This window comes from Populus alba, chromosome 14 (genome assembly GCF_005239225.2).
Source record: "Populus alba chromosome 14, ASM523922v2, whole genome shotgun sequence".
NCBI classification, from domain to species: domain Eukaryota; kingdom Viridiplantae; phylum Streptophyta; class Magnoliopsida; order Malpighiales; family Salicaceae; genus Populus; species Populus alba.
In genome coordinates, this window is record NC_133297.1 from 17,447,356 (window position 1) to 17,469,972 (window position 22,617).

The following is a 22,617-nucleotide window of genomic DNA, read 5'->3' on the forward strand; positions in this document are numbered from 1 at the left end:
TCTGAATGACAACCAATTGGCATCAGAGTCGGCCTAAACATACCCACTCATGCAGCTTTTTCTGTAGAATTGACAACTCATGATGCCTACTTTGAGCCAACAGTTGGGATCATTCCTAACAGAATCAAGGGCTGAAATTTTTTCCTTATGTAGACAATATTGCCCTCTTCCACCGCTTACAAATAGATGTGCAATTGATGGCCTGAGGGAGGAGAAAATCAGGTCCAAAAAATCATAAAAAACCAGCCTCTCAGCCCCATCTCTACAGTTTTTTTTTTCTCTCCCTCTCTCTCCCCGCCGTTCCAGCCTCCTAACAGAGCCACCATCGGCTTCTCCACCACTAGCTCCACCACAGTAAGCCACCAACCGACCATCGAGAGCCACTGTGAACCTTTCTCTCTCCCCTGTAAACTGATTTCTTCTTTCTCCCACAACGACTCTACCGCCCAAAACTCTCTGCCAATGCCAGCATCAGCCTCACGTCTTCCACGACCAGACCACATCCAACCTCACTCCAATCCAACGACAACAGCTTCTTCTCCTCCGCAAGGTTGCCTCCGACTTCACTCCACTGGCTGCAACTGCAAAGTTGCATGCAGAACGTGAACTTACTGTTCACGTTTTGCAATTAATTCATCTCTCACTTGGGCCGGCCCAGCTATGGCCTAGCCCAAATGTTTGGCTGGGTCTGGCCCGGCCCCAAAAGGAGAAGAAAATATGTTGGGCCACGATCGGCCCAACCATTTTGGGCCGAAATCGGCCCAACTGTTTCCTGGTTTTATGCCTGGCCCAGTTATCTGGGTCGGGCGGGCCCAACTGTTTTAAATAATATTTAATTAATAAATATACTATATTATATATATATTTAAAAAAAAAAAACGAAAAAATTCAAAAAAAAATTTCAAAAATCATTTGAAAAAAATTTTTTTTGATTTTCTCAAAAATTTTCCTACCGATTTTGCATAATATCTGGTTGTATATTTACACTGTAAAATACAAATTCGGTATTAAAATACCCGGTTTTTTCCGAAATGTTTCAAAAAAAAAATCAAAACATTTTCAAAAAAATATTTTATTGTATTCGGCCAAATTCTAAAATTTTTCCAAGCATATTTTTCATACAAAAAAAATAAATAATTGCATATTTTTCATGTTTTTTTTTTAAATTCCAAAAATGGATATCGTAACCAATTTACGATTATTCATTAGGATTTGGCCAACATGTGAAAAATCTTTTTCCAATCTTTTTTAGGGTCCAAATGTAGACTTTAATATTTATGGAGTGTAAAATTATATAATAAAGTACACCTTCAGGCTTTAAAGATACAAAGAGATGCTAAAGTTCAGACTTTAGAATGATTAAGGATTTAACCCGATAAGGTAGAGACTCTCTCATGAAGAGAGATTTACCTTGAACCTTAGAAAAGACCAACACAAAACAATCAAACAACAATGCAGCTTACCTTAGGTAGGGTGCATTGAAGGTGATGCGTCTTCCGCTTGCACAACTAGTCCTTTACTCAGACTTTCGCAAACCATAGGTTCCTAGTGACCATAATACTAGGTGACGACTCCTAAATATTAATCATAATTTTATGATTAAATAAAAAAACCCTTCCCAATACACCATACCTCAGACATGAGGCACAACAAAGAGCCTCCGTTGTCGCTAGACGACGTCGCAGCTCCCGTGACAAGAGTATGCAAACATTTAAACATAACCTTTTCTTTTAATTTATACATTTTTTTTTTATTTTAGATGACAAGTTTTTATTTTTATAAATACATCATGCAAATATAATTCTATTTATATCAAATATAAAAGAAAACAATTTAAAATATAAATTAAATCAATCTTTTTGAAATGTTATAAAAGTACAAAATAATTAAAAATATAACTACTATTTTAAAAAAAATAAACAAGAAAATTTAAAAATTAAAGAGAAAAATTGATATTAATTGAAATTTAAATAAAAAATTAATATAAAAATAAAACACAAGGATATTAATTAATTTTTTATTAAAAAACTAACCAAAAACAAATTAGATGATGTTGGCTAGGCCCACAAAGCCCAAGCCAACACCTATTTTTCTTCTTCTCAAGAGTATGTCATCTCTTTTATTTTTTTGAACTGGGCTATATGTTGCATAGTTTAATATTTTCTGGTTATCTTTTATTATAAAAAATCAGGGCTCAAGGTTTTAGACTTCAAATACCTAATTTTACAAGTTGTTTATACCATAATTTTAAAACCCGGTTCAGTTCAGCAGGTAGACCTGAGATTAAAACTGGGGCGGGTTGAAAAAAAATAGGGGAAGGAAAAACCTGGTGCGACCCGACGAGCTGATTCGGTAAAAAATTTGATTACAACTCATTGACTTTTTTTTTTTTTTACTAAAATTACACTATTTTGTTTACTAAAACGACGTTGTTTTGATTAAAAAAAAAGAGAATTAATCCGGGCGACTTGGTGACTCCGTCAAAACCCGGAACCCGGGCTTTGAACCGAGCCGACCAATAGACTGGGTTTGAAAACTATGGTTTATACATCAAAATACTAAAAAAAACCGTAAAGTCCTTTATAAACCACTTATCAATTCCAAAACACCCTAAAATCAATTAAAAAAAAATCCAATGAATAAAAAAAATTAAATAGACCACTAAAATCATTTTGTTGCAAGCTTCCAAAGTTTGTTTTGAATTCTGATTTAATTTTTAGACATGTATATAGAAAACATCATTATTATTGAACTTTTCTTATAAAATATAACCTATTAAGATACTAATATTAATCTTTTTTGTTAGAATATGATTTTTTCTTCTCTCTTAAATCTAAGAACCATTAAATTATTTACCAAAAGAAAAATTCTAAAAACTTTGAGATTGATTATATATATATTTTTTTGTATTTTATGTTGTGATTTTTTATCTTTTAATTTTATTTTTCTATTATAATACGAAATTTTATCTTATTAAATTAGGTTGAATAAAAAAAACTTGGATGATGAAATTTTAAAAAATAAAAAAAAAAAAGAAACAGCTGAGAAAATACCCAAATCTTATAGTAAATTTGTTAATCTCACCACTCACAAATCAGGCAAATTAATATTTGGTTGGATGATTCATTTCGGCCGAGGACGGTCAACAGTGTCTTCGGGATGAAATTGAAATCTGTAATTTCTCTTGGACAATATTAAGAATTTCTTAGAACATGAGTGACTAAAACAAACTTATATTTTTATTTTGGTTTTAAGGAAGAGAAAAAAACCCGTACAAGAAGTGAAAACTACTGCGAAAGGAAAGAAAGAAAGGAGGAAAAGGAAAGAATAGGAACGCAGAAAGGAAGAGGCGAGGAGTGATCCGTTGGAATCTGCGAATCGAATCGGAAAAATATTGGGCGATGGGGGAGTTCGTCGAGCTTGAAGCTCAGGACGGCGTGAGAATGCCGTGGAACGTACTGCCGGGCACCAAGCAAGAATCGAGCAACTGTGTGGTCCCTGTCTCCGCCATTTACACTCCGATCAAGCCCTTCCCTAACATGCCCGTTCTCCCCTACTCTCCCCTACGCTGCCGCGCCTGCCGCTCCGTCCTCAATCCATTCTGCACCGTTGATTTCTCTGCCAAGATCTGGATCTGCCCCTTCTGTTTTCAACGTAATCAGTTCCCTCCTCACTATGCCTCCATCTCCGACGATAACCTCCCCGCCGAGCTCTTCTCTCAGTACACTACTATCGAGTTCGAGGACCCTCAGACGATCTCTTCCTCCGCTCCGTCACCGATGATATTCATGTTCGTGGTGGACACGTGTATGATCGAGGAGGAGATGGCTTTCCTCAAGTCGGCCCTGTCTCAGGCCATCGAACTCCTCCATGAGAACTCCCTGGTGGGTCTGATCACATTTGGTACTCTGGTCCACGTTCACGAGCTTGGCTTTGGTGAAATTACCAAGACCTACGTTTTTAAGGGCTCCAAGGATGTCTCCAAGGAGCAGCTTCTCGAGCAGATGGGATTCTTTCTTAAGAAACCCAAGCCCCCTACTGGTGTCATTGCCGGCGCTAAGGATGGTCTTTCTGCCGATAGCATTTCCCGCTTCCTCTTGCCTGCCTCCCAATGCGAATTTACGCTCAATTCCGTACTTTCTCAATTCCTATTTACACTGCATTTTGTGATAATTACTATAATCTTCTTATGGAGTTGTTTAATTAATTTGTTAAATTTATTAAATTGAAAAAAAAGGTGCTGGAGGAACTGCAGAAAGATCCTTGGCCTGTTCCTCCCGATCAGCGGGCTAGCAGGTGCACCAGCACTGCACTCAGTGTTGCTGCTTGTTTGTTAGGAGCTTGTGTTCCTGGTTCCGGTGCTAGAATCTTGGCTTTCATTGGTGGTCCATCCACTGAAGGACTTGGTGCTGTAAGGACTTTGTTTCCTTTGATTTACTGTTTTATTTATCTAATACCTCACCATGTTTGTTGGTTCAAAATTCTAATTCTAAACTGGACTTCTGCTTGCTTACATGGATCTTACATGATTTCGCTGCGTCTAAACTTGTGTTTCTGAGTTCTAACTCGTACATTACAGTATAGTCAATTACCCAGATACTGCTTTCATGTTTGCTCGTAGTTAGTTATCCCATTTTCCATTGTAATGTTTCTACTTCATCTCTTGTAACTTTTATGATTATATTCGTGCATTACCTTTTCTTATATTGCATCCTCAATTTTTCTGTTCTTTTTATGTCTTTTTTACCGGCATTTATTTTTTTATTTATTGCTCATGAATTTCTTCTAGATTGTGTCAAAGAATCTCTCTGAACCAATTCGTTCTCACAAGGACCTTGATAAGGACTCTGCTCCTTATTATCATAAAGCTGTCAAGTTCTACGAGGGACTTGCTAAGCAGCTTGTACATCAAGGCCATGTGCTTGATCTTTTTGCTTGTGCACTTGACCAGGTAATAATCAACTCTTACAACAAGCACTTACTGGTCTAGTGTGTGTGTGTAACTTTATGAGTACATTGTATCTATATGTATGGATGGAAGAAAGAAGGGGAATTTTACAATCCATATGATGCTATATATGTATCCTTTTTTGTATTCCTTTTGCAAATATCTTGACGAAAGGGCACTCACAAAGTAAAGCACAACTTTCTAGTTTACCTTTTTACTGAAACTGTTTGAATGGATTTTGTAGTTTTAGAAATATTTTTTGTTGTTGGAACAAGATGCGGCAACATGGTTATAAGACCCGACTTGGGGGTCAACCCGGTCCAAGGCCCGTGTCTCAAGTTGGGTGGGTTGACCACGGCTCAACCCGAGCTTTAAATTTTTTAAAAATCCGTGAAACAACATCATTTCATTTTTTGTAATGGTTTTTTGGTAAAAACCCAAAATGACTTTGTTTTGGTAAAACAACCAGGTTTTTCCACTAACTGGGCCCAGGCCAAGCCCTAGGTCGGTGGGTCACTAGGTTGACCTGCTAGGCTGAGCCGAGTCTTATAACATGGTGCTGTAGAGCTATATTGCATGTCAAAAAACTTAATGTCAACAACTGGGCCATAAGCTTTTTTGTGTCAAATACATAAATAACTTTGTATACTACAGTTGCTTCATGGTTGAGTACTTATTCACTAGACATCTATTCATTGAGCTCTTTGCTAGCCATCTTTTTTGGTCTGACTTTTCTGGAAAGCTTGGCAGTCATAATGGTTTCTTTGTCACTCTCCCTTTGGGCTCTCTAATTATTTTTGTTCTTAGCCATTTGGGGAACAAAGTCAGTATGATGTTGCGAATTTTTTGGTCCCTACACACATTTGATAAGCTGCCTTCTGATTTTTAAATATTTATTCTCATCATAATCATTGTTATAGTTGCAACTTTCTTGAATGCTATATGGATTGAAAATCATGATGCGCTTCTTTTGCTTGTCTGTCTTCCTAGGTGGGAGTTGCTGAGCTTAAAGTTGCTGTTGAAAAAACTGGTGGGCTTGTTGTGCTTGCAGAAAGCTTTGGCCATTCAGTCTTTAAGGATTCTCTCAGACGTATTTTCCAGTCGGGTGACCATGATCTTGGACTATCATCAAAGTGAGATTTCTTCAATCTCCTTTTATGTTTATCTATGGAGTTTCACGTTATCATTGTTGAGATTTCTTAATCTCTGCAATTCTCCTGTCACTCGCCAAACTTTTGGCTTTACTTTAAAGCAACTATAAATCTGGTCATTGTGAGTATGGCCTCGTGCATGTGCTTGCTGTGTTATTTTTGCTGTATGTGACTTTTACTTTTTAGTCTGACTTAATTGTACGGAGATCAAGCAATTAGATTCACATTAGCTGGTGCAAGGAATCAAACCTTTTGACAAAGCATAAGCACTGGATTTCAAAGAAAAATGAACTCCTCCATGTTCGCAAGTTCTTAACTGGATAATCCATTTCTAAGCTTGTTTAGTTACTGAGTTTTCATTGCCATAACCTTGATAACAATCAATCTTATCCACCATGGGCAACGAGCTCAAAAACACAAATTAAACGACGAAATATTATTATGATGCAGCCAAAGCCAAGGATGTTCCTGAATTCCTTGTTTTGATATTCAATTCTGTATATTCTTCTTTTTTTTTCTTTTGTTCTTTCATTGTTTGGTAACATACCTTATGGGTGATTTTTTTACAATTTAGGAAACTACAATACTCCTTAATTATGAGTTTCTATTAGTTGTAGTTTCCTTTTCGTATTCAGTTTTTGATTTGCTTCTTGATTTAAGTCAACAAGAGCTTATGTTGCCTTAAAATGTGGAATTATTCTATGTAATTGTAAGGATTCTGAATAACAGTTTTGGCCTTGCCTATGCTCTCTTCTTTTTTCTCTAAGAACTATTTTTCATCTTTGTCTTCCTTCATTTTTTTCTTGTTTCAGTAATTGGTTGCTATTCCTAACTGCAATGAAACCCCTAATTTCTTCCTAGAATTCCTAATTCTCAATTCTCAGAACCTAGGTCACCATGACTCCTTTGTGGGACGGTAATCCAAAGTTGTCTACATCATAACACTGAACCTACAATGCAATTATACATGAAAAATTGAGTTAGCTGTGAATATAGCATACTGTAGTGTCATGATTTGTAGCGGTAACAGTAGCATGGACATTAATAAACTGCTGAAACTCACCCTTATATTCTGAACAAAATAGGAAATAACTTTAGTTTTAGTATTCCTTTATGCAAATAAAACCAAAAGGTAATAAAACCATAGTTTTCTTAGGCATGAGTGGCCAACTGACTATGCATCACTCCATCAAACAGCCTAGGTTTGAATTTAAGGAGAAACAAGAGTGCTCATGACTTTATTGGGGTGACTGAATTTTCAGCTTGGAGGAAATTCTGCAGTGGCGACATGCATTTGTTAGTGTTGATTTGATGATTGAAGTAGTGAACAACTAGGGAAATATGTGTGGGGTTTAGTCTAAGCCCAAGGATATATGTTCAGTTATGGATGAAATAAATCAATTTGTAACTGAAAACTCATTTGTCAATCTTCTAGTAATTTGTGAATCTAATCCATAAGGATTAGAAACTAACTAATGTAGGAAAAAATTGGTTTAGTGACATACCTAAGGTTTGTGGTGATGCGGTACAGATTAGGGGTTGTTCTGAATCTAAGTTTCAGAGGCTGTTTAGGCTGTGTTGATGTAGATTTCTTGTGGATTATGATGAAGCATGTGGATGGATTTCTAGGAGTCACACCTAGAGGATAGCAAAACCTAAGATTCACTCCTAGGGTTCTTATGAGTAACACCCAAGGCAGATTGAGTCACTTAATCAAAAGAAAATTGCTGAAATTTTATTCATAAACATTAAGAATATTGAAAGACTACATGCTTATTTATAGAGTTTTAGCAGTCCAAATCCTTGAAGGATTTAGATTCCTAAATAAGAAAATACTAGGTCTATGTAGAACAGGAAAAACCTAATAAAGCTAATTCCTCCTAGTACTAATCAAGCTGTAACTACTATAAGTTACAGCTTGGTCCCACTAAAACAGAAGAAAAGGGGAGCTTTGCCCATTCTAATTATCAAGATCCGGCTACCCAAGTAAGAAAGATTTCTAATAAGATGCCTTTCACTCATAAGATTACTCTCTTACAAAGAACCTCAATAGGAAAGAGCGGCTAGCTAAGATGGTGCAGACGTTATCCTTTCAGTAACATCTTCTTACGTCTGCTTGTTAACGTGCCATATCATTAAATAATAAAGCCACATCATTAAAAAAATGCTCTCTATCTCTCGCCCTTCAACAAACTCTTTCTCTCCATCTCTAGCTTGGTCCCTTCCTTTCCACCCTTCTCTGTTTAAACAAACTCTTTCTATTGATTTAAAAATGGTACGCGTGTTTTGATTTGATGCACAAATAGTAGAAAGAAGGAATATCAATCAATAAATAAGTATGAAGTACAAAACTTTGACAAAGAAAAATGAGTTTTGTTTAGTTTAGCATTTTGTTTGGTACAAAGTATGAAAATCCAAGAATTGAAATCAAAGCTATAAACTTTTTAGGGTTTTCTTGTTGATTAATAGAAGGAGTGAATTAGGAGTTGGATTTGCAAAGGTAAAGGGAGAGTTACAATCAAAACTTTTTATCTTTTCTGATTTTTTTGTTAGTTTTTTTAATCTCTTAATCAAGCATAATTAAATAACTTGATAATTTGTTTTAGTGAAGTAAAATTCAGATTCTAATGGGCATAAGGGAAGTTTGTGTTGTTGTTTTTCTTCCCTTTCTCTCTTTTTTGAAAGAGATGGAGAGAAAGAGTCTGCGGAAAGAGGGAGAGAAAGAGTATGCTGAGAGAGAGTTTGTGTTTTTTTTTTTTTTTTAAATTCTTTTTCTTATGAACAGACATTATTTTCAATTATTTAATGATGTGACAATTGTTATAATGGACCAAGCTATAACTTTTAGGATTTGACTGGCTGCAACTTGAGTACCATAAAATGTCTCCTAATAAAATGCTAAATTGAAAATAAAACCTGGACTTAGACAAATTTTCTAGAAATTTCAAAAAATGCCCTTGTCAAAAAAAGCCACAAGTTCTGCTTCCTTTGTTATCCGCATCACATGGTTAGCTAGGATTGGAGAATTATGGATTTCACAAACAAATTCGGGTTAGGGTTTGATGTATGTGGAATTAGGATTGATTAAGGATGTGTTTTAGAGTGATTTGGGATTTTTACAATTTCTGAGAATAAGAATCCGTATCAAGAAGAAATATGATAGGATTAAGGAGAAAACACTGCTTAAGAGAAAACAGAAGAGGAAGAAACAAAGCACGATGTTTTAGCCCTTAAACTAAATCAACTACTCATAATTCCTTCATTCAAAGTCCGGGATTGCATAGAATATGCTCCTTTCTATGCGTACCAAAAATGTAGTAGCTTTAATTTAAATAGGAAATAGAAGTCTAAGTAGGAAAACTAAAAACTCCCAATTAATATTCTAGTTCCTAAATAAACCAAGTTTCCTAAATAATATTCCCATGTAACAGAAATTTTTTAACAGTCTAGTCTTACAAATTGTAGAAGAATTAAAAATGAAAATGATGTAATTCATTAACTTCTTTGTCTTTGACTGCATCACTTACTTATTATGATTGTAAATAAGGAAACCTGACATAAGGTCCATTGTAATATAACTGAGGCCCATCCCTACAAAATAAAAATTTACCAAATGCTAAATCTATTGAAGCATAAATAGAAGACAATGTCCCTCAGACCAAATTGTTTTCTTAGCTGCATGATCTGCATGTCGAACTCCAATCCTAAGTGTTTTTAAGTGTATACTGTATCTAACCAAACAATAGATATTTACTAGGTTGTTCTGTGATGGTATATTTTTTATTACTTGGACTGCAAAAATATATTAAGAAATTATTTTTTCTCACATGCAATGTAGTGGTATATTTGAGGTAAACTGCTCAAAGGATATCAAAGTTCAAGGCATTATTGGTCCTTGTGCATCACTTGAAAAGGTATAATCCAAGGGATCTTTGAGTGGTTTTCCTTTTCTTGGTTTTTTTCAATGTTTACTTGTCTGTGAATTTGTGCAGAAAGGTCCTTTGTGCTCAGACACAGTTGTAGGCCAGGGAAATACAAGTGCATGGAAGATGTGTGGCCTGGACAAAGCTACAACTTTATGTCTAATATTTGAAATTGCAAAGAAGGACAGCCCAGATGCTACTGCTCAACAACCCTCAAGCTATCAATTCTACTTCCAATTTTTGACTTAGTATGCCAAGCTTATGATTTTTTGAGTGGTCAGTTACCTGATATTTTTTTTCTTGGAAAAGATGGATGGACCTCTGACTTATTAATGGTAATTTGCTACAGCTATCAGCACAGTAGTGGTCAAATGAGACTTCGTGTAACAACCCTCTCAAGAAGATGGGTTGCTGGACCTGGAAGTGCTCAGGCAAGCTCTGCTGCCCTCTTGTATGTGAAGCATTGTTGTTCCATCTGTTTTTCTTGGACTAGTTAATCCTATTAGAGCTTAAAACAAGCAGGGATGCTCTTTAATATAATAAAATACAATCTCATTAATAATCAGGGCTCATTTATGAAATAAAAAAGTAACTAGTATATTTCTGGGTGTTTGACTAGAAAGAGGAAAGTCCTGGGTGGCCAAGAATTTTAGACATCTATCTAAGAGACATAATATACTTAATATTCTTACCATGCACATTATTACTAAATTTGTAATTTTTTCATTTGTGTACATGTTGCTTTATTAAAGAGAATATCAATTGTATTTATGAAAAATCTGAGTCCAAGAAGTATATCTGATCTTATACTTCTCATATGTATTGTTTTCCTGCCAGCTGTTCCTATAGAACTGGGATATATGTGGGAGAAGGATAGAAGTGAAGAAATTATGTTATGAACTTATTTTATGTATCACACCTATCTGCCTTCTTGCGTGATGAGCTGTTATATCTCAAATCCATGAATAGTAGGAAAACAGGTTGCCTTAACAAAACTGTGGCCTACTGAGCTATTCTGACCATACAATAGCTGTCCCTCTGTTGCAATAAAATAAAATAATAAAAAAAACTGCTTTCAGGTGACATGGGGAAATGGGTTTTCCTATTCTTTATCTCTGAATATAGTAGTTCTCCTTTTCATATGTGTTACCGGGAGCTTGAAATTCCCATACACTTTTAGTGAATTGCGGTGATACTCTCTCTTTATATATTAGCTACAAAGTGCCATCTTGACTTGATCTAGCAATGAAAGGTTATCACACGGTATTATAGGAGATTAGTGTGTTGACAGGCAGTATGTCATGCAGAATAAAATACCGTCAAGCTTCTCAACCTATCGGCTTTCTTGCGTGATGAGCTGTTATATCTCAAATCCATGAACAGTAGGAAAACAGGTTGCCTTAATAAAACTGTGGCCTACTGAGCTATTCTGACCATACCATACCTGTCTCTCTGTCACAAAAAAATAAAATAAAAAACAAAAAAAAAACTGCATTCAGGTGACATGGGGAAATGGGTTTTCCTGATCTTTTTCTCTGAATATAGTAGTTCTCCTTTTCATATTTGTTACTGGGAGCTCAAAATTTCCATACATGTTTAATGAATTGCGGTGATACTCTCTCTTTATATATTAGCAACAACATCTTGACTTGATCTAGTGATGAAAGGTGATCACATGGTATAGGAGATTAGTGCGTTGACAGGCAGTATGTCATGCAGAATAAAATATTGTCAAGCTTCTCAACCTTTTGTCCCTAAATATATATTTTATTAACAATATCGCCTGTGATCTTCCAGAACAACATGGGCTTCTCAATTATGCCTTTTAATATTGTGTGTGAAAATGCTTAAGGATAGAAGGCTGTGCACATGTTATTTCAGGTTACTAAAAGTTTGGTCAGGTAATGAGCGTGTTTACCACACAAATATATCTATTGGTGCTTTAAATCATATTCAATATTTGGTTTATTGTTTGCTCTTTCCAAAAATTAATGGAATAGAAATGCTAGGGGGCTCATTCTTTCATCTAATGAAGGGTATGGCTCATTTTTTCCCCTCCCTTTTCTTTGAAGTGATTGTGAATTTTTATCTGTAACTCAATTTATTGTTATATGCTTTAGGACTTGATTGCTGGATTTGACCAAGAAGCAGCTGCTGTAGCTATGGCACGCCTAGTGTCTTTCAAAATGGAAAATGAGGTAACTATAAAATCTTTGATGGCTTTTGAATATTTTTGGATATGAAATAGTGAGACCCAAAGTATGTGCAAGCATTCTTTTTACCATCTATGTTGGTATCTGAATATTTTGGATTTGCTCTCACTCTAGTTACTGAGGATTTCTCTTACAAGTTTTAAAGGAGTGTGTAATGATTTATGCTGAGAATTTCTCGGATTTTTCTTCTAGGATCCCCTTAGCATCAGAAATTTTAAGCTCTCTGTTGTGCAGAAAGACATGCACCACTACATTTAGAAACAAACAGTGATTGATCAAGTCTAATGAGTGGCTTAAGAAACACTAAAATATTAGAATAAGAACCACTCTTTATTTGTTTTTGTAAGTACCACTTATTTGATGGTTTGTGAAGATAAGAATGAGTTAATTGAGAATATGCCACTTCCCAGTTTTAGGGAACCTTTAAACCTTTTTTTTTTTTTTTTTTCATGAGGAAGTTATTTTAGCTTCTTCCCTTCTGTTGCTAGCATAATAGAGTGGAACTTTCTTGCTGATTAGTTTCAAAGGGATTTTTTTTTTCATGGAAGGCTACGTCCCTAGAAACAGATAATGTTTGATTTTCAAGATAAAAAAAATGTTGATTTTCTAGATCAAAAACTTTTCCATCTTTTCTGAGGATGTGGATAAAATAGGAAAATGCATTTTCATGCTCGGGTCAAATTTTGAGTGATTGTATGCAAGAGTGCTGACATATAAGAGAATTCCAAAAACTCGTGTGTATATGAAGGTTTTGCATGAAAATGAGCTCCTTATGGACTATGTCTAGATAATGAGGGTGCGTGCACGATTAATAATATAAATTGCTGTAACTGCACGCTCCCTCCCTCCTAAAAGGAAGAGGTAAATTGGCTTGAAATCTTAAAGGCATGAGCAACATTTAAAATATGTCAGATGCTTTCACTCCACCACACCATTTTGTTGTGGAGTGTCAACACAGTTTTGAAAGAACCTTCCATCTTTGAAAATCAGGGTTTCTTTTTTCATGAAATTGTTTTAGCTTTTGTTTTGTTGCTAGCATATTTTAAGGGGTGATAAAAACAGTTGACTGGAAGATACTGATACATGCCAAAGTTATGACAGGTGGAAAAAGGGTCAATTTGTTATATAGGCTTTGCCGTATTAAAAGAGTAATATGTATTTGAAATTTTAACCATTCTGCCATTGCATTATTTGATGATACGTGGCAAGCAGGCTGAGTTTGATCCCATAAGATGGCTAGACAAAGCTTTGATACATATATGTGCTCGATTTGGAGACTATCAGAAGGACAGTCCATCTTCTTTCAGCCTATCTTCTCGGCTTTCAATATTTCCTCAATTTATGTTTCATCTACGACGTTCTCAGTTTGTCCAGGTAATATTATGAATTCAAGGTTTATCTGCTAAGCACTTACCCTTAAAAAAATTCACCAGTTAGGTCCATTGAAATCCTCATATGCTCCAGTTAATATTATTCTACAGGTCTTCAACAACAGCCCAGACGAGACAGCATACTTCAGAGTGATATTGAATCGTGAAAATGTTGCCAATTCAGCTGTGATGATACAGCCTTCGTTGATATCTTATTCGTTTCATTCAGGACCAGAACCAGCACTTCTCGACGTGGCTGCCATTGCAGCTGATAGAATTCTGCTTCTGGACTCTTATTTCACTGTTGTCATTTTTCATGGGGCAACTATTGCTCAATGGCGGAAAGCTGGGTATCATAATCAACCGGAACATCAGGTACTTTGTTAACATATAAACCAAATGAAAAAACATGTCTTTTAGTTTAAGTCCAGTGTTAGCCCCCTCCATTTTCCTGAAACTGACATATAATCAAGGTCATTCCTAACAGTGAGAGAACCTAAATCCTTGATGTAATTAACATAATCAACTATGTTTGTGAACTTCAGAAAATGAACTTTACTCCCATGACATCAGCATGATGATCACTATCTTGACTAGATCACTGTGATTAGTAAACACTTGGTTTGATATCTCAAAGTTTATGAAGTGACATGTAAATGTTTAGTAGCCATTTCCTATGCTGGTTTTTTTTTTTTTTTTTTTTTTTTTTTTAAATTGCAGTTCCACCTCTTCATATCACATTTTGTTCTGCAATAATTGGGAACCACTAAATTACCTCATGGTTGCTCATCAAAATCAGCTTTGTTTTCTAACTACTGATAGGATAAAGCTTAGTTTGTCAGTCTTAGCTCTAATGTTAGAGGTGCAAAGAAGCACCGCTAAGCTATAAAAATTGTCCTAGATGACAAACCACCTTACCATACATTCAAACAAGTGCATCAGATATTACCTGTAGATGGTCTCATGATTCATCATGGGTATGTGTATGAAATTAGTTTTTCAACTGAATATATGCACTCCTGGAAAAATATCTTCAGAGTTTGGTTTTCGGTTTGCGATTGCAAAATTTTGTCCTAATGGTTCTGGAATCTTGGTTCATTTTGTCCTAACAACTGAATATATGGTTCTGGAATCTTGTGACAGTGGTGACCCTAATGCTGCCATGGTCTCTCTTTCTTAAACCCCCCCCCCCTGCAGGCATTTGCCCAGCTGCTGCAAGCTCCTCATGATGATGCTGATGAAATAATCAAGGAAAGGTTTCCAGTTCCTCGCTTAGTCATTTGTGATCAGCATGGTTCACAGGTTAGCAACTTGTAAATGATCATTTCGTTATGGATAACATGAATTTGTTTTTTTTTTTTTTTTTTTTTGATAAGCAACATGGGTTTTCTCTTATCCTTTGTTCCACTACTACTTGTTTGTGACTGGAAGTTCAAGATGTACATTCTGTAGAACCACTGTTGTTAAACATGAACTATAGGCACCATGCAGAAGGTTTCTTCGTGGCTAAACACTTTTAAGTTAGCAAGGCACTTCACCTGCTCCCAAGGCTCTTTACCAAGAGCCTGTTCAATAGAGACAAAATGTCTAGGGGAAGAAGATGCCATCATCACTATCATCAGTCTCATTCTTGTTATTTATAAAAGATACAGCTTTTATGTAGTTGTTTTGTTAGGCCCACAACTGTTTCCTGAAGTAAGCTGAAAAGGGAGAAATATTTGACAAGTAGGGGGACTTTGGCGTATTTTTTTTTTTTTGGTGTTTGAGGGAGAGTTTAATGTTTGCCAGGATTATGCTTTACAAGGATAATGTTTCTATCCTTCTAAGAATGGAATAGATGGTGGTAAATTCATTGTTTGAAACATTTTCTTATCATATACTACATAGTTTTATGTTATTGATAAATTTGATTTTTTGCCTGTTAGTAAACAGAGGTTTCAAACCCATGTAGCATCTGGGGAAACCTTTATCAACAACATTTGACTGACCATTTGAGCTAAATAGGCTAATTAAATTGTCATTTTTAAGATTGTTTCCCCCATTTTTTCAAAGGGCCTTCTTCTGTCGTGTCTTGCAAATAGTGTTATTACACATTTTACATATTAAAACTACATACATGCTTTTGCGTTTTGCACCTCGTGGCTAGTCTCTAGGGGCTTTTAGTTCCTATGTGCTTCTTGTGCTGTAGCCAACAATTTGTAGAATCTGAAAACTAACCCCTCAAAACAAACGCATCAGTTTATTGCCAGTTCTCTGAACTGTTTTGAACAGAGTTTTTGCCTTGTATCCTTGACCGACAAGCTTGCTGCATATGCTTTACTATAGGGCCTATGCATCCCAATTGAAACTATTTTCATCAATTGCCATGTGTCTTGGTATTAGATGCATGGTTATTTGGCCTGTTGTAATCAAATTAACTGGTACATGTGTTTAATTTGGTACTGCGTGCCAGCTAACATATTATGTCATTTCAGGCCCGTTTTCTTCTGGCAAAATTGAACCCTTCTGCTACATACAACTCTGATTCTCTTCTTCCCGGTGGAGATGTCTTGTTTACAGATGATGTGAGCTTTGAAGTTTTCTTGGATCATCTTCAAAGACTAGCAGTTCAGTGAGATCATCGTTACTAGCAATTTTGTAAAATTTATCATCTGAGAGTTCTGTACAGTTACTTTAGAATTTTTTATAGGCTTGCTCGATTTCTGATTCAAGATTCTTGCTACACCTTCGATTTGCTAAAGCAGCAAATTCCTGTTCAGTTTGACGAATAGACAATGCAATATCTTGATAAATTTATTTAGTTGAAGGTGAAAGCTCCGTTCTCAAGCCTAGAGAGACTTGTATCTTCATCTACGTTCTCCCTAATCAGGTAAAAGGAGGTCATCACACCGAATCAGTGGTTTCCTGAGAATTCTCACCCATCCATTACAAGACCTGGAGTTTGAACACATCTTTTGCCCTAGCTTCACTGTAACACTTTTTCGAGGACAGCGAAGGGCAAAATAGAGAGCTAAATCGGGAACCCTTTACACACTAGCACTTGTCAATAGAGCACGCTTCTAATAGAAAATCAGATAATCAACCAGTTCACGAGGAGGAATCAAATCAAGAAGGGAATTCTTATCAAACAGTTCATGAGCGATTTTTGTAGCTAGAAATTCATGCTCTGACAGAGGCATGGACGACCTGAAGGCTGGTGCTTTGTCGAACTCCAGGTTCTGCATTGTTCGTGTCGCAAGAGTCCCGCGGATCAGCAGTGGTATTATAATAAAGTTATTATTATACCCGTTTGTTGATCATAGATGCAATCTCCATTCTTTGGAATATCCTTCAAAATCAAATGGATTTACACATAATCCTATGTTTTGCCATAGTTAGTGTCACCCCCACCTCCACTTCCCAGGACAATCAGAAATCTCAGATCCGAATATGATGCCATGCCGCCGAGTCCAGCAATCCCTCAGTCCACTTCCGATCCCTACCATCCAAAGCCGCCCCCCGTCTACCTCCGTCCAACCAATCTGCGTGCTCTAATCACTCCAAGTCGTCCTACTGGCAAGCTTGGAGTAACATCAGCAAACTAGGCACCTTCACCCTCCAAGGAAGGAAGAGCACTGATTCGTCATCCAGGCAATCCAACCTAACCGAGGAGAGTCTCGAGGCACAAAATAGAAGACAAGAAGCCATTAATATCCTCCAGGACAAGAACGCAAAATGCAGTCCCTATTACAAGGGCCTCGTCGATTATTCCCTCATCATCAGCCGCGAGAGACATCATTTGCCAATACCCCCAACCAGTCCCTGCCGTGAAAGCCATGCCACAGCCGTCACTTCCTCTTCTCTTTCAACTTTCATCTTTAAGATGCAAAAGTGGAGTTCTTGCTTTTCGAGTTCCTCTAAATCTAACATCGTCAAGGGCAAGGAGAACAATGCCCCGCCTGCAGTAATTGCTACCCTATGAAGCTAAGACCTGCAGCTCCCAGTCACTCTGCCTCCTCCTCCTCTTCTCAACCATAAGGCAGGACGACCTCAGAGAAGGAGAGACGCGTGACGTTAATGCCTCACGAGCTGTTACTGAAGAGAAACCAGTGAGCGAGAGAGTATCAGAATCAAAACCACCTGCTGCAGCACCATCTCTAACAAATGATGATCATCGTGACATGCTGGACTGTCCAAGAACTCTTGACGTGATGAATAATGACAGGAAGTTTACGTTGGCAAACAAGTACCAGCCCAAAGCCTTGAAAGATTTCATCTGCAATCGAGATCAAGCCATTAGGATGCAGGCTGTCGTGAGTTTTGTTCTTCTCTCTTTTATTTTTTTCAAGTGGGAGTAATCAATTTAATTACTAACCAGAGGCGTTTTTGAGTCATTATAGTCAAATAATCCGCTTCTATATATATAAAATTTACAGATGAGGGACGTTGACTGCAACCATTTCATATTTGAAGGACCTGCAGGCGTTGGAAAGAGAACCATGATAAGGGCCATGCTTCAGGAAGCCTTTGGACAGGAGAGAGTGCAGGTTTTTTTTCTCTGTTTGTTTGAGTTTTTAACCTTCATAATTAATATTAATTAATGCACACCAATTGCCCTTCATTCATACACGCACTGCTTAATTCTTTTTTCTTGATTCCTTGATTAATCTTAATTAAACCTACTTACGTGCTTGAACAAACAATTCAATGAATTCTTTATGTTTTTCTTCATGCCTTCACAGGCGAGGGAAGAATGCAAGTCTCTCAATTAATATACATATATCTGATAATTAATAAATTAATTAAAAATAAAAAATGATAATTATAGTGTGAAAGAATCATTTCAACCCAATAGCTTAAGCTGTTAGGTGAGGTTTTAGGATATGATTTATATTATTCTCTTACATACTCTCTTGAGTGAAAACCCTTTGAGTTTGGAACTTGCACAAATCCATTTTACCTTATGTTTAATTTTTATCAAATAAATAGGGATGGTGAGATTCGAATTCGTGACCGCTTGGTCATTAAAGCTCTGATACCATGTTAAAAAACTATTTCAATCCAATAACTTAAATTATTAGGTGAAGTTTTAGAATATAATTTATATTATTCTCTAATATATAATTGAAAATATACATGTAAAAGTGAAGGTATCCTCCCAACACGTAGAACTCAATCTCTCTGATCTCAAAGGCTATGAAAAGCAAGTCATTGTTGAGCTCATCAAGGAAACACACAATAATCATAATAAGAGGATTATTTCCAACAACCCTATTAATCCCAAGTCAAGACTTGATGACTGCCGAGGTATTTATCTATTTTTATTCCTATGATATATTCAATAAAAACCAAGATCCCAACTGGTTTTTAAAAACAAAATAAAAAAAATGACTATATATTTGCAGCAATTATTTTGTACGAGGCAGACATGCTGTCTACAGATGCCCTCCTCTATATTAAGTGGGTGCTGGAGAGGTATAAAGGGTTCAGTAAATTTTTCTTCTGCTGCAACGATGTCTCAAGGCTTCAACCAATTAGATCACTTTGCACTGTTGTCCAGCTTTTCCCACCTTCAAAAAGAGAGGTGACTATATATTAGCACTGGAATATTAATCACTATAAACACTAGCTAGCTAGCTAGCTACGATTAATCTCTTTCTTTCTTTCTTTTAGAAACGTGTTAACTTTATAATTAGGTTGTTCAAGTTTTGGAATTCATAGCTGAACAAGAAGGCATAGAATTGCCGTATCCATTGGCTGAAAAGATTGCTGACAAATCTAAGAACAACCTTCGTCAAGCCATCCGATCATTTGAAGCCTCCTGGCACGGAAGGTGAAGTGATGTATAATTACTCTTAATGTTTAATATCCTTGTCTTCATTAGTGTAATTAATTAATTTATACCCTGTTTTCCTGCTAGAAGTTATCCCTTCACGGAAGATCAAGAAATCCTGACTGGATGGGAAGATGATATTGCAAATATCGCCAAGGATATGGTTGAAGAGCAAAGCCCAAAACAGTACGTAATTCAGCTGGGAACTGTTGTCTTTGCCAACTAATTAAGGTATATTAGAGATAAAGAAAATGATGGCTGCTAATTAATTTGCACAAGTTTTGCTTAACAACAGGCTGTATATCATCCATGGGAAGCTTCAAAATCTGATAGAGCATGATGTATCTCCTGATTTCTTTTTCGAGGTAGGTAGCTAGGAACTTTCCTATTTAATTTCTCAAAATTCAGTGTAGGTAGTGATTCAGATCATAGGCTTTGATATATACTGACTAAACAGATCATCCCTGATGCAGTCCCTTCTTGGAGAACTGAAGAAGCATTTGGATGAGCCATTTCAGCTCCATCTCGACGGTCTACATAAGGATTACAACGTAAGAGAATTAAGCGCGCACATACATACATACATACATACATATATATATATATTATATATATGTTTTAATTATCTTATAAGCTTATGTTATTACATTCTTAATTCTTGTTCTCATCATGCACCAGAGAAATGATGGAAACATGTTAGAGATCAGTGAGAACGAACTGATATTTCTGCGCAGTCGACATGAGGAGGCTGGTAAAAGGCTTCATGATCCGGCAAGGAAAAATGCTGATCACCTTTTCGTGAGGATTGAAGGTAAAAAAGAAAAGTAAAAAAACTATCACTAGAAAAATTCTGTGTTATTTCTCAGTGCTATTATGCTATATATGTTAATTTGATCGGTTTTTTTTTTTTTTTTTTCTTTTTCTTATACAGAGTTCAATGCAAAATTTATGAGCTTCTACAAGATATCAGCCACCAATAACAAAAGCATTCAGCATGATGGGTTTGCTCCCCAGTTATTTTAAATTTGAGCCATATGGTTACTAATATAATAACTATTAAAGGCTTACATGATCATTAACTTCAGGACTCGTGGAATTGATCGAGGTGTGCGCAAGCTGGCTCAAACATTCGCGTTAATAATAATAAAAAAAATAATGGAGTTAAATGCTAGGGATAATCCAAAGATACCTTACTAATTAATTACAAAAATATGCATAAAAAGAAACAAAACATATTTATGAATTATTGCAAAACTAGGTGTTCCTTTCACTACAGGAATTCTCAAGTTCGTATCTCTTTTTTATAATTCAAAAGAAAACCCTTCGGCGGATCTACAATAATAGGATCCATCTAGGGCATTAAATGCAAACACACACACATATAAAATTAATTTGTGAATCTTTTACATTATAAAACAAGCATGTGGATTTTCATCACTAAAAAGCTGAGGAGCATAGACATAGTCATGTGGATTTTCACCACTAAAAAACTGAGGAGCATAGACGTAGTTAACAACATAAGGCGCAACTCTCTCTGTAGTCTTCACCTCCACTTTCTTCTCTGCCTTGAATTCCACCATTTCAGCCTTTTCTTCTTTCTTCTCTGCCTTGAATTCCACCATTTCAGCCTTTTCTTCTTTGGGTTTAGCCTCGACTTTTGGGTTTTGTTTCTTTTCCTCCATTTTCTCAGATTTTGGGAGTATAATCTCTGCATTTTTGTGCACCTTCTTTCGCATGTAAGCTACCAGTTTATCGCCCTCCATTGTTCCGTCAACTGTTATAGTTTGTGCTTTCATGTCCGTCCTCACACTGTAAATACCTTCATAATATTTTTACTAATAATTATATAATGTTTGAATTAAGTCCGAATTAACATCATTGTTGAGTAAAAAAAGAAAAAAAAGAGAAGAAATCCTTACTTCTGTGCTTCAGTAACTTATCGCGCAGATCTTTCTCACATTTATCACAGTGCAAGTGAACCTTTATAGAATGGGTGCTTAATTTTGGCTTCAAAAATAGAACACAGATAATTAAAATCATTGTTTGCTCAGCATATATACATGGAAATGAATTAAAGATGGAGCTGTAATAATTAATTGCGTCTTAAGCATCAATTAATCTATACTTACAGCTGGTTTGGCTTCAACCTTTACTTCCTTCTTCTCCGTTACAGATTCTGTGACCTTAACCAATGGTGAAACCAGCTCAACCTTTTTCTTGCTCAATTTCTCTAGCAGTTTGTGTATTTTTATCACGTCAATCACCCCTTTAACCTTGATTTCGGACTTCTCAGCATCAGCCTCCACGCTGTGAACCCCTGCATGCATTCATTGCATTTACATATTAATTTTGAGAGTTAAGCGAAGACTAATCAGTTCTCCACCGTAACTATGCATGCATGCACGCACCTTGGGTGGACAGAAGAGGCTTCTTGATATCCCGTGCACATTGCTGGCAGTGCAGGTTAACTTTGTAGACAGCGGTGATCACATCTTTCTCAGTTACTTTCTTCTCTTCGGCCATGTTCTTGATCTTGTTGCTAGCTGTTAATTATCACATGTACTCGGTGCCGGCCAACCACAAGTCTAAGTTGATCTGATAGGGGCTGAGGCGCCGGCAATGATGGCTATTGCTAGCAAGCTAGAGAGAATTGATTATCGGTGTAAAATAAAACAGGAAGAGATTGATGAATTTAACTAGAAGCATGCGCATGTTGGTGAGATTTGTTGGGTAGATCATCAGCAACTTTGACATTTTACAAGAAGGAAAACGTACGTGCAATTAGTGGGCGTGTATATTTGACCACGAGAGAGGGAAGAGAAGTGTGGTGGTTTAGAGGAAGAGTACGTAAGCACCTAATTAGTTTTATTTTTAGTTGCTTATAAAGCAAGAGACAGAGACAACCAGTGATTGAATGGACTTAATTTTTTTTTTCATACCAGCTTCAAGCTTCAGTTGTGTACGCCTGTCATTCCCGAGATGTTTTATATGCTCACTGGACTTACAAGATGTTCAGTGAATCCGGGAATTAGTTGTGGTGCACGCAAGCTGGCCCGGACACCCCGGGTTAAAAAAAGAAAAAAAGAAAAAGAAGAAGAGACAGAGAGGCACGACGAAGACGCCATTGACAAGATACAGCCGCTTGCTTGCTCGATCCATACTTTTAAACCTAATCGCAACTGTAACTCATATTTTATTAG

At 36.3% G+C, this 22,617-nt stretch overlaps 3 protein-coding genes across 3 annotated transcripts; 2 read left to right on the forward strand and 1 right to left on the reverse strand.

Annotated features, from left to right (window-relative positions):
• The first annotated feature begins 3,275 nt into the window (after window positions 1–3,275).
• LOC118063423 (protein transport protein SEC23 C) lies at window positions 3,276–16,411 on the forward strand. The gene is made up of 12 exons (XM_035077446.2): window positions 3,276–4,133; window positions 4,238–4,411; window positions 4,790–4,951; window positions 5,939–6,081; window positions 9,938–10,013; window positions 10,092–10,270; window positions 10,372–10,453; window positions 12,143–12,220; window positions 13,448–13,609; window positions 13,717–13,980; window positions 14,803–14,907; window positions 16,080–16,411. The coding sequence occupies exons 1-12, from the start codon at window positions 3,402–3,404 to the stop codon at window positions 16,218–16,220; spliced, it is 2,298 nt and encodes a 765-aa protein (XP_034933337.1). The 5' UTR covers window positions 3,276–3,401; the 3' UTR covers window positions 16,221–16,411.
• Window positions 16,412–19,011: 2,600 nt separating this feature from the next.
• LOC118063405 (uncharacterized) lies at window positions 19,012–20,535 on the forward strand. Its single transcript, XM_073404215.1, has 6 exons — window positions 19,012–19,417; window positions 19,508–19,603; window positions 19,713–19,782; window positions 19,891–19,968; window positions 20,096–20,228; window positions 20,349–20,535. Exons 2-6 carry the CDS (start codon window positions 19,578–19,580, stop codon window positions 20,438–20,440), a joined length of 399 nt encoding a protein of 132 aa, XP_073260316.1. The 5' UTR covers window positions 19,012–19,417; window positions 19,508–19,577; the 3' UTR covers window positions 20,441–20,535.
• A 100-nt stretch (window positions 20,536–20,635) lies between these two features.
• LOC118063424 (heavy metal-associated isoprenylated plant protein 4) lies at window positions 20,636–22,101 on the reverse strand. The gene is made up of 4 exons (XM_035077447.2): window positions 21,826–22,101; window positions 21,547–21,734; window positions 21,337–21,424; window positions 20,636–21,236 (listed from the first exon to the last, which is right to left on the reverse strand). Exons 1-4 carry the CDS (start codon window positions 21,938–21,940, stop codon window positions 20,821–20,823), a joined length of 807 nt encoding a protein of 268 aa, XP_034933338.1. The 5' UTR covers window positions 21,941–22,101; the 3' UTR covers window positions 20,636–20,820.
• Between the last annotated feature and the right edge of the window lie 516 nt (window positions 22,102–22,617).